Genomic DNA, 17,803 nt, shown 5'->3' on the forward strand with positions numbered 1-17,803 from the left:
TGATACCTGGGGGATTGGGCTAGCTTAAAAATAAAGAGTTGGTAGCATCTGTGGCTTGAAAGTTTAGAACAACGTGTATTAGTTTCCTGTGGCTGCCGTAACAAATCATCACAAACTTAGTGACTTGAAACAACACAAATTTATTATTTTACAGTTCTGTATTTCTGACTGAGGTCTCAGTGAGCTAAAGTCAAGGTGTCACCAGGGCTGCTTTCCTTTCTAGCTGCTGTAGGAGAGAACCTCTTTCCTTGCCTTTTCTAGCTTTTAGAGTCTGCCCACAATTCCTTGACTCCTGGCCCCTTTCTTCTTCAAGGCCAGCAATGACTGGTCAAGTCTCCTCACGTTGCATCACTCTGACACACTCACTCTCCTAAATTCCTTTTCCTCTATTTGTACAGACCCGTGTAATTACATTGAACTCACCTGGATAACGTAGGCTAATGTCTCCAGCTCAGGATCCTTAATTCAATCATATTTTAAATATCCCTTTTGCCACATAAAGTAATATTTTCACAGTAATTTTTTTTTATGACATAGACATCTTTATTATTATAGGGCATTATTTTGTCTCTGATACAGGGATTGGCAAACTTTTTCTGTAAAGGGCCAGGTCGTAAATAATTTAGGCTTTGTGAGTTGTAAGGTCTCTGTTGCAACTACTCAACTCTGCCACTGTAGGAAGGAAACAGCCACACAATACGTACTTGAATGAATGTGCCTGTGTTCCAATAAAACTTGAATTATGGACACTGAAATTTGAACTTTGTATAATTTTCACATGCCACGAGATATTATCCTTCTTTCTATTTTCTCCCCAATTGTTGAAAAATGTTAAATCCAGGCTTACCTTGCAGCCTGTGGAAAAACAAGCGGGAGGTTGGATCTTGGCTTGTGGGCCATCTTGGTTTAGAATATTTTTTTGTCCTAGCCTATTTAAGGGTTTTAGAAGCAATCTTCAAATGTTTGGAAGAATTTCTTCACGGTGCTTGGCTGGTTGTCATACATATTGCAAACCTTGACCTTGTGGTCTGCACTACTTCTATTGGATTTTTGTTCCCCATGAGAACTATCCTCGTTTTAATTTTTCATGGAATTTGCTGAAGGTAAAATGGTAATGGTTGGTCTTAAAACCTTGCTCCTGTGTGGATGGTAGAATTTTGGAAACATAAAGCACACTGAAAAGAATACTCAAATTAGGTGAGTTAATCAGAGAAGGTAACCTGTATGTTGATATTTCTATTTTTTCCCCACTTAACCAGAGTCACTCAGAATATGTTAACATTTTATTAGAGCTGACTAAATTGGTGAGAATAGAGAGGTGGGTGAGAAAGAAATGTGTAGCATAATAAAACAGAAATTATGTTCAGGAGCACCTTGCTGGGGTTAGTTTGCCACCTCACAATATGTTACGACTACCTCTGATTTCTTGAATGCAGTTTTCTCTTTAAAATATGGCACTTTCTCTTGCTATCATATTTATGCCTCTTGCTGAATGGCAGTTGGCTGTCAAACACTCTTTTTTTAATTTTTGTTAGGTGAAGGGGAAGAGGACCCTGGGAGAAAATATTGCCGATAATGGAGGTCTGCGACAAGCTTTTAGGGTACGCACTGCAACGTTTGCTGTGATTTAAAAAATTAAACTATAAAATACCATACGGGTGCACCTCAATTTACACCACAGACATTTTCTTGAGGAGTTAGAGTTCTGTAAATTCTGTGAATTTCTGAAATTGAATTATATTTCCCCATTGACTGTATTATATGCTATTATATGAATAGAGCTGCATTTCTTTCTTTTTCCTTTTTGGGGAATAAAGTCACCCTAAAAGTAATATTTGTTATTAAGAATCATGTATTTAAAGGATAGTTTTCAGAAGGTACATTCAGTGTAATATTAAAACATGCTACAGAAATCTCAGGGCTAGGTTCATAGGCGTTATTCTTGAGTACAGTCTCTGTAGCCCTCCTTATAATTTTCTCTTAAAATACCAAACTTCTAAATTACGGTCAGAGGCTAGGGGTTCTCATATAGTGGGCCAGGTAAGAGTCCCTAATAATGTTTTCATCATCCGCTGGTCCATGGTTAAACAAGACACATGAGGATGATGTAGAAAGACATTCATAAAGCTAAATGCATTCAGTGTAAAGACCAAGCAGTTATTCTGAGGTTATATCTCTCCTCTATTCTAGTTAAAATATACTTTATTTTATAAAATGATGATGATTGAAGATTGTAGTTTTCCCTCTTACCTGGCAAAATTTAAAAAAATTGCCCATATAGATTGGCCCCCAAATTTATTTCCATACGGCTTGCCATTGTGTTAGATTTGTTTGTTCCCTGGTGGGAATAGAAAGAAAAGCTTTTTGGGGGAAGGGGGCGTTATTTAACATGTGCCCACTTTGGCCCAGCTGCTTTGGTATCAATTGAGTGAAAGGTCTTTTTGCAGGTGAACCTGCTTCACCGTTAAGCAATACAACGTTGACTTGCATTTCCAGGTGTTTGTTTTCTTAAAGGAAAACTTGATAGGATACATTTTGCACATGGTGGAGGATATATTTAATATCTCTGCCCTGGCTGAGAAGAGAGAAAAGCCATTATTGCAGCAGATCATCTCTTTCACTTCTCTCCCCAGGCTTACAGGAGATGGATACATGACAGGAGGCAGGGGGTTGAGGAGCCTCTCCTACCCGGCATTGAATTCACCAACAACCAGCTTTTCTTCGTGAGTTATGCTCAAGTGAGTAAGACCAAGGAAGGGGCATCAAAGATGAAATGTGGGACTTTGGCTTGCTCCCTAGATCAAAGGTTTGGAACCAAAGTTTAATGGCATAACTTTGATTTCAGCTGAAATCTTATCTTGCTGCTTATTTTCTGGACAAATTTCACCTTCATGTTCTATGGGACGTAATTAATTAACTGATTGAATCAAGGTTTATTGGTATTTTTTATCAAGTGGGTTACCAGCCTTGTGGTAGCTCCCTTGATTTTTAGTATATCCTGACTTCTTAATGTATTTGATAGTATTTGTAACCATTTCTAGTGACTCGTTCTTTGGCTTTCTTGGCCCTGTGGTTTCCTGCATTTCTCCTCCTTCACCTCACTTGCTGACTTTACCCCACCACTCTCAACCTGTGGGGGACCCTCAAGGCTATGTTCCCAACTGCCGAATGGACATGTGAAGGCTACTAGAGCTGAAAACAACAACAGCAAAGGCAAGGAGAGGCATGTCACCCTTTTGTGAGCTTAATGGGCTCTCTGAGCAGAAATTGAAAGATGTGCCCTAAATAAGGCACAATTCTGAGTTCGAGTATCTGGCCAATGAGCCAAGTGCCAGTTGTTCTTTGTCATTCGGTTATTGCACTGGTTTATGTCACAATATGTAGGCCTCATTTTCAAACAACTCTGGGATGGGTTGATGCATGGCCTCACAGTGGGCAAATCTGTATCTGTGTGCTCAAAACTAGGCAAAAGTTTTCATCGGTACAACTTTCTGTTCCTCTTTTCGTTCAGTCCTCAGTAAGCGCATTCATTTCCACGTCTTCTTCGGTTGACTCTGGCTAAAGAATTCTCATCTGTCTGGGGTCTTTATTTCTTAAAGCTGACATGAAAACACTCAATAAATGATCATTTATCAACCTGACATCAGCAAAAGTGGAGTCAACAGCAAAGTGACTTTCCTTTTTAGTTTTCTCTCTTCTATCAACACACCCTCGCCCTCAGTCTTTGGGTCTTCCTGGTTAGGAAACCTGGATTCTTAGGTCTTATTTGATTTACCTGTCCTCATTTTTATGACCCGTGTCCCAAAAGCTGATGTTTCATCCTTTTAACTGCTCTTCAGATTCAGCCTCCCTTTCTCCCCATTACCCTATTTCGTCATCTATAGACTGTCAGCCTCGATCTCGTCTACTCTGGATTATCCCAACAGCCTTATGGCATGTTTTCCTGACTTCAGCATCTTTCTACCACTGTCTGTCTTACATGCCACTGAAATAGCGTTTTCATTTCATTACTGACCTGCCGAAGGAACTGCAGTGGCTCCCAAGTGCCCACCACATTGAGACCGAACCCATTTCAAAGTTATCCTCAGTCTTATCCAACTCTCCCCAACCAGCTCTAAATTCCCATAGCTCCACCAGACTCACACTGAGCCGGCATGTGTCCTCAGTTCCACCGCACAATGTTATGCTCATTGTTGTCTCTGTGGTTTTGCTTTTGATTTTCCTTCTACAAAGTGACGACCCCCTTCGTACTCCTCCCCCTCAGGTTATTCAATTCCATCTTTACCTTTCAGGATCCATGTCAAGTTCCACCTCCTCCGCATCTTCCACAAACTTTCCCCAGGACTCCAGTTCTCATGAAAAAGAAATCTCCAACTCCTTTGCACTTATCTTCATTACCATGCAGTTGAATACTTAATTGTTATCAAAATGTAAAAGACTTTTACTTTTATCTTCATAGCTAGTGCATCTTCATACACTTCTTATTTATCTCCATAGCATCCAGCAAAGAGGCTGGGTATGTTGAAGACACTTGACATTTTTAGATAAATTGCTTGAAAAGGCTGAGGTTAACACAGTTCAATTAAGGAGACTTTCTTTTGGGTCAGTACTGGGTCAGATATCTAAAATAAGCACACAGATATAGTTAGAACTTTCTAGAGCAGGGATTCGCGAACTAGATCCCGTGAGCCGTATGTTGCCTGCTGTCTATTTTTGTAAATAATGTTTTATTGGAAAACGGCCACGCTCTATACTTTACACATTGTCTATGGCTGTTTTTGTGCTACAGCGGCAGAGTTGAGTAGTTAAAACAGAGACTTAGGATCTGCAAAGCCTAAAATATTTATTATCTGTCCTTTACAGAAAATGTTTGCTGTCCTCTACTCTAGAGGACAAAGTACAAGGTCTGTCAGTTCTTATTTAGGTTCTGACTTACTAACTTAAGGTCCATCTTAGTAGATGAAGTGAATTAACTGATATCACCGTTGCAGTCATAGTTTTGAAATGTCTCCAAATAAAATTGCAAACTATATATGACTTACTTTAAAGAGATTAAGCAAAAAATGATAAGATATTTTATATTACTCATGAGAAATTTATCTTGGAGCTTTTCCTACTAGCAGATTGAGGAGATTTTCAACCTTTTGTACATTGAAATAAGTCTGCTTAGAAGGAGTAAAATTATTTTCTCTCCTGAGAGGATACTAGGAAAACAGTAAGAACAAAAATGTGTTTTTAGAAATCTCATAAATGATATATGAAGCAAAGACAATACTATATAATAATGTAAGAACGTAAGAGGAAGTAACGTACGAAAAAGTGAGGTAAAATTGTGAGAAACAGCTTCACCTTAGCTAGCTTCTGAGGAAGTTAAGTGCTTCCGTTACAAAAACATCTTCAAAGTCAAATTCAGAACCACAGTGACGGATCGTTTATCTTCATCGAAAGCAATAAAGCAATAGCATCGTATCACCTTTGCTGCTTCCTGTATGCCTGTAGTTTCTGTGACCTGTCAGTTTTTCCTCAGATATTCTTATACTTCTTCTCTCTCCTCTCATTGCTACTTATTTAGTAGACATTCATTGGGAACCTTCCTGGGGCCCATAAATCATCTTCAAACTACTCTCTCATTTCCTCCTCCTGCTATACCCCTGCCAGATAAATCTTTTAAAAATATAGATATTTTTTTTTATCACCTTTGTGCTCAAAACCAATGTTGAAATATAGTCCAAATACTGCAGCCTCTTGTTCAGGACTTCAGAAATCTGGCCCTCCCCCCACCCCCCGCCCTGGTCTCCCATATTGCTGTCCACTGTGCACCACACAGTCCAGCCAAGCTGGCTGCCTTGCTCTTTCTTCTCTCAGACGTGTCTTTGTTTCCATTTTCTCCTCCACGTGGAATTCTCCCCATCCTATTCATGTTTCCTAGTTCTATTCATACTTCAAGCTCTACCATATTTCAAGACACAGTGCAAGTCAGGATTAAGTAGGTTAGGGTACATGAACAGACAGTGCAAGGAAAAGTGTTTTTTCTTGTTCCTGCCCCGTGCCCAACGTGGGTCAGCAGGGGGGCTCTGCTCATAGTTACTACTCAAGGACTTGGGTTTTGGAGTCTTTATCTGCACATGTGCTTCCGTGGTCACCACAGGAGTAGGGAAGAGATATGAGGAAATGTGCACTGGCCCTTAATTGTAGCATCTTAAATTGTTCTTAATACTCTTAAAACTTCTGCCAGATTTTTAAAGCTTCTGCCAGGAAGTGACATATATCACTGCTGCGCACATTTCATGGGTCAGAGCAAGCCCTGCAGCCATGCCTGACTTCACAGGAGATGGAGCAGTGTCCTCCTATCCAAGGCCTGAACTAGGAGGAAGCAAACAGAGCAGCCAGGGTGCAAAATACTCACTTCTCATGACCATATTCAGTAATGGAGGATTGATTCACTGTATTGATTCAAACGAATGTGGTTAAATTTGATAAGGGCTCTTCCAAGCATTATGTTAACTGAATGAACACATTGGTTGATTCCTGGACACGTATGCTATTCTCTTGAGTTAAAGCATTTGTTTGGAAACCTCTCTTAATTTACTCAAATTCTGGAAGTATTCACAATGATAAAACTTTCTACTCTGGGGATTGGAATAGTAGATGTTACTACTGATGAAGGTTTTATCTGCTCTACTAAAACTGCTTGTCATCCGTTGAGTCTAAAATTACTCTTCAGTATAATTTGGAGCAGTTAAGGCAGTAGAAAATGTGTAATTGAAATGGAAACATAATTATCGGGATGTTTTCTCTTCTAGGTGAGGTGCAATTCCTACAGACCAGAAGCTGCCCGAGAACAAATCCAAGTTGGTGCTCACAGCCCCCCTCAGTTTAGGTAAACAGGCACATGGGTGACACTAGTTTTTAACTGTGCATCTCCATCTCCTCCCCTACGCAGCCATCCCAGGGCTCTAAAATAGGTGATCTGACCAAAGCCTGCATCGTGAACAGTGATAGCTCCATTTCACAGACCCCCCGCCCCCGCAAAAATCTGGCCAAACAGAAACTAAGCATCTTTTCTTTACTTAGTAGGAAGCTGGTTTAGTCAGCATTCTCTCACCTAAATTTCTGTAGTAGGCTTTTGTACACATCTCTAGTATCAAGAGATCTATGAGATTGTACCAGACTCCAAAGGTAATTTCGAATCCAAATCATAGCTTTAGTATTAGTTCCCATTTATTATCTCAGTAAACTGGCATGTTTGATTTATCCAACTGCCTACTTTTTAGAAACACGGGCCAAAAAAGTCTCTTTTCTTAGATAAGGATGAGATCTTATGCACTGTGGCTTAAAACACCTAGAGCTCTGGTTTAATTTGTGTTGTAGAATATCCTATTTAATGCCTCTTGTTCTTTCATGCAGCCAACGAACAGACATGAATGAGTGCCCACTTTCTGAATAGCTCTGCACACCAAGGAGGATATATGGTGATATTTAGCTCTTGTAATTCATATCTAGAGGCAAAAGCTCTACATTTTGGCTTTTAGTTTGAGTCATATTTTGAAACAATTGCTTATACATGAAGGGAAAAGAATTCTGAATTACAATCTTATTTGTCAGAATATATAAAATATTAAGTACAAATAAAATTAAGGTTAATTTTACTTCACCCATGCTAGGTTTCTAGCATAGTTTGAGGGAAATTTCCTATAGTAGGGGACAGAGTTATAATAGTAAATGCAAGAAACCGTAATAATTTGTATTTATTTGTTCTTTGCTTAGAACATATTACATCTGGATATCTTTATATTTAATGTTTAAATGAATCCATTAGCATATTGCAGGAAAGTCATCTAAAATTTCTCCTATGTTTTAAAGTCTTATTCCCAAAGCCTTGCCTTAGAAATGCTTCGGAAATTGACTATAAATTACCCAATAGCATAAAAATCTAATCATTGTGTTAGAAATTCTCCCCCACTGGGCTAAACTGTCAAGAATGCTGACAGTCTCTAATGGACTAAAATTTGATTCCACTGACAAATGGTGCAGATGATAACCGCACGGTGGATTAATTACTCAACAGATACGTTTTTAAAAGCTAATTTCCTTTTACTAACTAGTTGCCTGTAATGTTGGATTTTAGCTGATAATTTGCAGAGTATACTTACTGATTGTCAGCTAAATTCTATCCTTAGCACTTGCCCAGGGTGAATCATACTATGAAACCTGCGTCCCTCCCCATACATCCCAGCTAAAACACAAGAGGTTATGGGGATTTGGGGATACAGGCCATTATATTCATTCAAATGCCCATAGGGAACAAAGTCATTAGGGGAGAAGCAGTCAGTGACCGAAAATGCTGTCTCTAGTCAGCCTTTTGAACATGCAGTCGAGTAAGAAATAGATGAGGGGGGAGGTTTTTTCCTGGCTTGTTAGTGATCTCTGCGGTAACTGTAGATTTTGAGTGCAGCAGAAATCACACAATGGAAATACCACTTCCAAAAGGCAGTTAGAATCAAAGTGCTGAGTAGGAATCCGCAGTCTTTACTGCAGTCAGGGAACTTGCAAGAACACCAGCTTTTGGAGCTAACTCCAGTAAAGCATTACTCATCAATAACAGCTAGACACCATTCATTAGCTTACGGTTGCAAAAACCAAATTCTAGGTAAACATGAGCCTTGAAACATAATAGGAGTTTATAGAAAGTGTTTTTGTAGATTGAAAGAGTTCTTGAAAGATAATTAATTTAGGGACTTCCCTGGTGGTCCAGTGGCTAAGACTCGGCGCTCCCAATGCAGGGGGCCCGGGTTTGATCCCTGGTCAGGGAACTAGCTCCCACATGCCGCAGCTAAGAGTTCGCATGCGACAACTAAAGGTCCCGCATGCCGCAGCTAAAGATCCTGCACGCAGCAGTGAAGATCCCAGGTGCTGTAACTAAGACGCTGAGCAGCCAAATAAATAAATAAATAATATGTTTTTTTTAAAAAAAGGTAAGATAGCAACAACATGGATGAATCTTAACAGACATAACACTGAATGAAAGACGTCAGAGACAAAAGAGTGCATACTATGTGATCCACACATGTGAAGTTAAAAAACAGGCAGAACTAATCTATGGTCAGACTAGTAGTCATGCTTGGAGGTGCTACTGTTAGGGCACACAAGGGAGCCTTCTAGGTGCTGGAGATATCCCATGTCTTGATCTGGGTGGTAGTAACATGGATGTATACATGTGAACTCAATGAGCTTTACATTTTAAATGCGTATACTCTCTATCAGTTATGTCTTCCTTAAAAAGTTAAATTAAAAAATAGTTAGAAAAGCTAAGTATTGGTAAATCTTCTAGTTTGTAGGAATTTGTAAATTTATAGGAATGTACCACCCTGTATACAATTTATAGGAGTTGTAGATCCTACAGTTTATAGAAATCTGAAGCTATTTGGAAGGTTAATAGCATTTGTCTGGTTCTAGTCTCGGCTCTGTTAATTTCTTCGGAAATTTACTTAACCATTTTGCGCTTCAGTTATCTCCCTGTAAACAGATTAAATGAATGCAACATCATATCAAGCAATATATTGGTACAGTTTTATCCAGAACCTGTTGATTTGTAAGAATTAAATGACATGGACTTTGACATATCTTTTTCAGGGTCAATGGTGCAGTTAGCAACTTTGAAGAATTCCAGAAGGCTTTTAACTGTCCATCCAATTCCACGATGAACAGAGGCACGGACTCCTGCCGACTCTGGTAGCTGGACTGTTGGTTTATGCCATCCTGAGAGAGTTGTGCAGTGCTCATCACCTACTGCTTTAGGCCTGTGTTCCCCTGAGGATGTTTATTTTTGATGCATCTTCATTACTTGGGTATTGCTTAGATCTAAACAGTATCGATTCGGAGTTGTAAGGCTTAAAAAATGGAATACAAAAAATCGAATCAAGTATGTTTCTTTAGAAAACCAAACCAACTAAAATAAGTCCCTAGGCTGCTTTCGTTAAAATGCTGTCTGCTGAATTGTTGCTATTGTCTATTTTAGTGTGTAAGCCACAGCTAAGTGGTCCGTATCATTTTAATCTACAGCTTTGCAGGGGCCCTAAGCAGAACGTATTCAGAAGAAAATTCAGCCTGTTACACTTGCAACCCTCAGTGATGTGGACATGTGCGAGGATACCTGGAAGGTCTTTCTGCACTGTGGAGCTCACTGTGAGATTTCACACATCGTCATTACATAGCATTGATTAACTGTAAGGTAGTTGGATTAGAAATATGTCGAATCCTCATTTTACAATATTTGATGAAGTTCTTGCCTTCAGCTTTGGAGTCTATTGGCATGAAAACGTGCCTCACAGCTTGTATCTGGTGTAGCTTATTGCCCTGTTCAAGTCAGCTTGAGCAAAGCTGGCAGAAAGGCTGCTTGGTAAAGGTTTGAGTTCATCAAATAGAAAGACAAGGTTGTTATCTGTAAGTCCCAGAAGAAGCCAAAACGCCTAGTCACGCAACAGCGGGGACACTAAGAAATGACATCTCCAAAATTTGATCTAGTCTGCCCAAACCTTGGCGATTATGTCATCTGCTGGATACTTCTCTTCAGTCCAATTCCTGGTTGTCTTGTTATCCTCATATATGTGCATTCTCCTGTTTCTGAAATGAGTAGGCATCGAGAAAATGATTTTCTAATTCCCCATTAGGAGTGCATGGCTTTCCTTCCCCTTTAGTGCAAAGGGACAAACCCCACATTGAGGCGGGCGCAGAGTGGCTCAGTTAAAGTTACCTCTCTTTTAAAAAACCTTTTTGAAAAATTTCTTGATTAAAGACGTTTTAGAATCTGTTGATTGAATTGAAAATTCCCTTCACAGTCCAAAGAAACATAATTTTTACTCTTCAAGTCTTCTTCTAAAGAGTCTGTAAGAGGGCTTCCCTGGGCTTCCCTGGGCTTCCCTGGTGGCGCAGTGGTTGCGCGTCCGCCTGCCGATGCAGGGGAACCGGGTTCGCGCCCCGGTCCGGGAGGATCCCACGTGCCGCGGAGCGGCTGGGCCCGTGAGCCGTGGCCGCTGAGCCTGCGCGTCCGGAGCCTGTGCTCCGCAACGGGAGAGGCCACAGGCCGCAACAGAGGGAGGCCCGCATACCACAAAAAAAAAAAACAAAAAACACAAAACAATAAAGAGTCTGTAAGAAAGAGCAGTATTACGTTTTTGATCCTCAGAGCTCTGTCTTTTCAAGTGAACTACTCCATCTCTTATTAGAGAGCGTGTGTGTAGGATAAAATTGTAACGGCCTTAAAGTGGTTACCTGGCATTTTCGGTTTCTTAAAATAGCCATCCCCCCTTCAAATTATTCCTTGTACATGTGGTTCTAGGTTAAGTAGGCCAATAGGAAAATCTCGGAAGCAAAATGACAAATTCAGGCTAACCATAGGAAGCCATTTTACTTCCCTGGGATTTGTCATTAAAAAAAAAAAAAAAATATATATATATATATATATATATATATATATAAAAGTATGTGCCATGTCCTTTTGTAACCATGGGAACTTAAGAAGGGAGAAAAATGCAGGGGCACCATCATGAGGAAAACAGTTACACCGCGTTAGTCAGAGGAGAGTGATTTTCCCCTTGACTTCCTCCTCTCTGAATAGATAGACTCCTGAAGAGCAGCTACCTTTTCCTCCTTAACCATGGCTTACCGTGACCTTAGTCTGTATTTTGAAAACAAGCCGTTACTGTGTCTTTTCTCCAGAGGAATCATTCTGATTTGGTTTAGACTTAGAAGATTCTCCTTGTTTTTTTCCTGTATCTGGACATTTAAAATCAGCTGAGATTTTTAAGGCTTATATGAATAGCATTTTCCTTCTAGATTTCTCTTTTTAAATTCCAAATAAACACATTCCTGCAGGTCAGAGAAAGTGTTTGAGAAAAGCATAGAATTATGAGTTTGGAAATGGGACTTGTTCAGTCACTTAATGGTTTAGGAAAACTGGTTGGTGAACAGTTGGGGCCCTCACAGTTTCTGAATGATGTGGCTACTTTGTCCTGACTAACTCTACCTGTTGTAACTCAACTATCCTGAAAGCTGTAGATAGGATGGCTGTTATTAAAACAAACTCAGAGCAGCCCAAATCATCACTACTAGCTGGAGCAATATTCTAGTAGATTGAATTTCCAGATACGTGCTCATGCTTAAATTTTCAGAGTACATGCTTATTGTCCCTTCTCTTCAATACAGATTAGTATAAAAGAATCAGACACTGATTAAATGGTAGAGGGAGGAAGGTAAAATGCAACTGGAAGGGAGGGAGAAAAAGTAGGGAGAAGCTGGCCTAAGAATGTGACTCGGAAGAGAGCACAGGATTTTGGCAGTCCTTGCCAAGCACATCCACTGGAGTAGAGCCATAAAGTTTTACAAAAATAATTATGCTACATTAAATGGAAATTAGATATTGGATCTCAGACTAGGACTGCCAGAACAAACTTCTCTGATTCATATACCAGATGCTCTGCCAGTGAACTATTGTCTGGGCAATGGAAGGAATTAGGTTTTTTTGGGAAATTCTCCTGGATTAGTCAAGGGTCTTATGTATATAAAATGATCTTGTTTGGGCTTATCATCATTGCCCAAAGTTTCCTGAGCTTTTCACCAACCACACAGCATTGGCCTCCTATTTCCATTCTTTTTTCCTTTTATGAGATGGACTTGGAAGTGATTACTGCAAGCTCAGGATTCATAAATTATCCTTAAGTTTATTCAGTGCCTTTCCTCAATGGAGCTTAAAGCACAGCACATACATTTTATCTCATTTAGCCTTGGAGCAGCCCTAAGAAGCAACTAGGAGCTATGGCTTGCCACACAGGTTATGCTTGTGCCAGTGCAGTGGAGAGGTTTGAAATTGCTTCCCAAGTATCCCAGAGTCAGGAAAGGCAGAGCCTTTGTTCTTTGGGCTGCTGACCTTTGCATTAACCTTCATCCCGTAGATTACCCTATTTCTGAATACATTTATTCCATCAGTATTTCTGTAATCACTTAGCATTTGATAGGCTTCTTCCTTGATATTTTTAACATAATGTCTCAGTTGCATATTAAATTATGGAAGACTATATGATTATTTCAAGCAACAACATTCTCATTGCCAGTGGCAGTGCCCCGCTGCTTTGAAGAAAGGTGTTCTTGGATTATGCATTTCTTATCTAAATGGTCATTGTATTTTCTTCCCCTACTTGTGAAACAATGTGAGCAATCATTTTAAGGACAATAAAAAGTTGAAGATATTGTTTCCTCTCTTTTTAAAAATAATATTAAAATCTGTTACATTGATTAACTTATTCAGTTCTGTTTTAGACAGTATTTGCCTAAAAAGTACACAAAGCACTGTAAAGGACTAGGTTTCTTGGTTTAGGAAAGTGGGATTTGAATGCAGTAACTTTCTCTGTAGACAATGAGAGATTTGCGAGGTGGTCATTGTATTTTCTTCCAGAATATAAGCAGATGTGGTTTATTGCTTGTGCAATAATATTCCTATTGAGGAAAAGAGAGGTTTCTGAGGAAATTATCAACCATGGTACGGCTGGTCTTGCAAAAGTGGCAATGAACATTACAGTTACTGTCGAACCAGAGAATCTCTATGTGCTGTCACCTTTCTTTAACAGTCGAGTCGATTTATGCTCACTTATTGAGTACATAGTAACTGACCACCGTTATATTTAAATCACTGAACTAGCTGTATTTAGGCAGACCATATGCAGTCTCAGGGCCTCAGTGAACAGTCTGGCCTAATATGGGAAACAGATACGTAAACTGCTACAGTCACCCTATTTCATGACAAAAGTGTGATGAAATGCAAGGACATCAGGTTGTGGTTTGGTGCACAGAGAAGGAATTATTCAATTCTCCTCTGGTGGATGCTGTCGGAGTTCTCTCTGCCCAGATCCCAGCCCTTTTACCAGGCACCTAACCTCACCTTCTGTGTGCTTTTCTTCCTCATTGGCTGTAGATCTCTAGGATGGCTGCCCTCATACTACTGGAGCCTCTGTGCACCATGTACTTCCAGAGAACTGGAAGTGCCTGGAGTTTATATTTCCTGGCGACCTTTGGACAATGAGTGAGTGGTGCAGGACAATGAAAGCCTGACTGCTTTGCCTGGGTCTACACAAATCCAGAGGCATATCATAGAATTCATGCTAAGTTCTCCGGGGGGCATTTTGGGATTAGTTTGGCAGTGCAAGTAGAGTCCCCTGTTGATTATTTTAAACATCTTTCTGACACTGATACGTTCTGAGATGTGGAAAAGTACTCGTCTGTAGTAGGTGTGCCATAGTGTCCATGTACAGGTGATAGACATCAGACAGACTGTGGAGCTGGTAGGTAGTAAGTGTCTGAGTATGGCCTGTTAGTGCCCCTCTTAGAGAGTCTACTCTAGTTTCTGAGGTGATCCTTGAAATAAGAATTTTTGTCTGTAGGGTAGTGGCAGAAGGAAGGATGTATAGAAATGACAGAGTTGGGGCTTCCCTGGTGGCGAAGTGGTTGAGAGTCCGCCTGCCGATTCAGGGGACCACGGGTTCGTGCCCCGGTCCGGGAAGATCCCACATGCCGCGGAGCGGCTGGGCCCGTGAGCCATGGCCGCTGAGCCTGCGCGTCCGGAGCCCGTGCTCCGCAACGGGAGAGGCCGCGACAGTGAGAGGCCCGCGTACCGCAAAAAAAAAAAAAAAAAAAAAAAAAAAGAAAAGAAAAGAAAAAGAAATGACAGAGTTTATGAGTGATCTCTGAGGCATGGACAGGAAGGAGAGGCTTTGGGGGAGTGGAGGCAAGAAGTCTAGAACCCCTCTTGCTATGGTCTGTTTGATAGACTTTATGAGGTATTCAGTGTGCCTCAGTTTTTAGATATATATCTTAGTGGACCTGATCAAAATTTGAAGGAGGCTGATGTTTCCAGTTAGGTTTAAGGTATTTGCATGTCCCTCAAGTTCAGTTGCTTTCTTTGTTAATTAAGATCACACTAGATGTTGAAGCAGATCCTCTCAATGGTTTAACCTAATTTAAGTTAATTTATTGTTTTGATTACATACAAAATGGGTATTAATGATCAGTGAGCTTCTCTCCTACAATTGGTGGTTGAGGGACCAGGTTCCTTCCATATTGTGATTCTGTCATTTTCAACGCTCTTGAGTACATGCTTACCTACAAGAAGCTGGTGGAGGGGAAGAGGCTATGGAAGATATTGAGTGGAAGGGTTGGTCTAGTCCAAGGAGTCATCTACGTCACTTCTGCTCATATTCCATTGGCTAGAGCTCAGTCATATGGCCAAACCTAACTGCACGGGAGGCTGGGATATATAGTCTAGCTGTGTGCCCAGAAAGAAGAGGAAATGGGTTTGGCTATTACCTAGCGATACCAGCCACACCTTCTAAAGTAAAATACCGGCCAGTAACTGGGAGCTCTTCTGAATTTAGGAAATTGCTTTTGAGCACAGCACAATGAAAATTTTAAATGCCTTTGGTAGCCTGGAGTTTATTCTGTAGGAGTCTTTTTAATTAACAGTTTAATTGGATAATTTAATCCCCTTTAGAATTGGAAATATGAAAATGAAAATGAGATATTCCCTGTGATCTGACAATACTGTGCTTTAATAAACACACCAAAGTGAGCCCGGAAATGAGCACCACAAAAGCATTACCATACTTTGTGATCAGTGAAAGAAAACCTGATCTATAATTTTAATTATTTATAAATGGTTTAGCTACATGTTTCATTTGAATGTATATTTTGTTACTTGTCTCAATTAGGAAGGTAACTGAATATAAGATTATGTGGCTATGCCATGGATTTACAATATGTTCTAAGCTTTTAAAATATATCCCATTGAGAGGGGAAATAAAATATTTTTTATGAAATAACATGTGCTATGTCATCTAGGATTTTTAGAGAATTTATATGAAAATTATGGGAAGTCCCTGGCAGTCCAGTGGTTAGGACTCTGCGCTCTCACTGCTGAGGGCCTGGTTTCGATCCCTGGTTGGGGAACTAAAATCCCACGAGTCATGCGGGGCAGCCAACAACAACAAAAAAAAGACCTTTAAAAAAAAAGAAAATTATTTTAACTTCTCCATTGATTAGAGCTGAGAAATGCTATTCTTTATATTCATGTTTTATGCTTTCTCCCCTTAAAAGAAAAATCGAGGCTCAGAGTCCAAGAAACAAAGATGAGTGTCCACGTACAAGCCACAAAAGTACTGTTCGAATTAATTCTGGCTTGAGATGCCACTTTACAGAGGAAGAAGCACTAAAGTGATTAAGTTAAAATCCCCAATGTAAAAGCTACGTAAAATATTAGGTATCACTTATGCTGCCAGTTAGGCTGAAATGTCTGCATATGTCCTGAGCAAAAAGAGCAGTATAGTTTACCATTTAGAACTGAACTCTATCAATTTCCAAACTGATTTAGAAGAGAAGTGAGTGGAATCTGTACACTGGTAACTGTCACCTGACTCTCCAACCCCAGAGACATTTGATGAATGAAGACAATAACCCAGAGAAAACGTATTCCAAGGTTGTCCAGGCATTTATAAATGATTGTTTTTTTTGCCTAAAAAATGATCACGATGAAAACAGCGAACATTTCTTGATACCTACCATGTCGTAGGCACTCCACTAGGGTCTTGCATGCCTTATAGCCAGTCCTCACCACAACCTTGCAGATACTTGTTACTGTTTCCATGTCACAGCTGTGGAATACTTGTGTGACTTGCCAAGACCACATTAGTAATTGGAGGAGCCAGGAATAAAGTCATTTTTGTCTGATTTCAAAGCCCATTCTCTAATGCTCTACTGGGCAATTGGAACAACATTCCAAACCTGCTTTTGACCTGTGAATTGTTGAAGATTTCAGGCTGTGTTCTGTAGTCATCTGTTAGAAAAGAAGTGAAGGACTCAGTTTACAGGTGTTTGTACCTGTTGATAGTTCCATCTTGAGTCCTTCAGAAAGCTCTCCAGAAGCTGCTCTTCACTGATAATGCTAGCTACCATTTAGTGAGTATGGACCATCTGCCCAACATCCACTAGATGTTTTATGTATATTATCTAATTTAATCATTAGGATAACTCAAGACACCTATTGTTATCCCCACTTATAAGTAAGGGAACAAAGGCTTGGAGAGACGAACAACTCGCCCATGATTATTTAGCTAGCAAGCAACAGGGCCAGATTTGAGTCCCTTTCTATCCATGTGCTCCCTTAGGCAAACATATAGCTGTGGGGACCCCAAGTCCTAGATTTGTGGGCTAGGATGTCCCAGTTAGTTGGTGGACTCCCCCTCAGTTTACCTGTGTTCGGCGCTGTGATTGCCTGTGCCCTCTGTGTTCAGTCTTCTGAAACCAGATTGTCTCCAGGTCACTTTCTCCTGAGAAAACCTTTGGGACTCTGCTTGTGGGTAGTTGAGAGCCTGTGAAAGTTAAAGACTTTCAAGCAATCACCTTGTTCGTAACCCCATCACGCATACTGACGTTCACTGTTACCTACAGCTTCCAAGGCCTGAGGCCTTCTGGTAGTCTGCAGGGCACTTCAGCTTGCTTCTAGTAGGGGGTCTATTATTTTTGCCCATGTGTCCTTTTAAATATTTTTAGTATCCTTTTTGTGAGAGGGAAAGTAGGTCCATACCTGAGTAACTGGAAGTCTATGTTTTGTTTTCTAAAGGGAAACTGTACCAAAAATTTATTTTGAAAGAAATGCTGCTATAGATACAGTTCTACTGAATTATTGCCTTCACCCAGCAATATCTGTAACTAAAGAGTCTAAAGCTTCCTTTAAACTGCTGAATATTTGGAGGTTTCATTT

General features: G+C 40.2%; 1 protein-coding gene across 1 annotated transcript in view; it reads left to right on the forward strand.

The window, feature by feature from the left end:
- PHEX (phosphate regulating endopeptidase X-linked) overlaps positions 1 to 9,982 on the forward strand; it is a 195,435-nt gene extending 185,453 nt beyond the window's left edge. Inside the window, exons 19-22 of the mRNA XM_007126588.1 lie at positions 1,536 to 1,601; positions 2,634 to 2,738; positions 6,804 to 6,880; positions 9,634 to 9,982. Of these exons, the coding sequence (XP_007126650.1) occupies positions 1,536 to 1,601; positions 2,634 to 2,738; positions 6,804 to 6,880; positions 9,634 to 9,736 (351 nt within the window). The 3' untranslated portion in view covers positions 9,737 to 9,982. The remainder of the gene's footprint in view (positions 1 to 1,535; positions 1,602 to 2,633; positions 2,739 to 6,803; positions 6,881 to 9,633) is intronic.
- Positions 9,983 to 17,803: the final 7,821 nt, after the last annotated feature.

Source organism: Physeter macrocephalus, chromosome 21 (genome assembly GCF_002837175.3).
Source record: "Physeter macrocephalus isolate SW-GA chromosome 21, ASM283717v5, whole genome shotgun sequence".
Taxonomy (NCBI): domain Eukaryota; kingdom Metazoa; phylum Chordata; class Mammalia; order Artiodactyla; family Physeteridae; genus Physeter; species Physeter macrocephalus.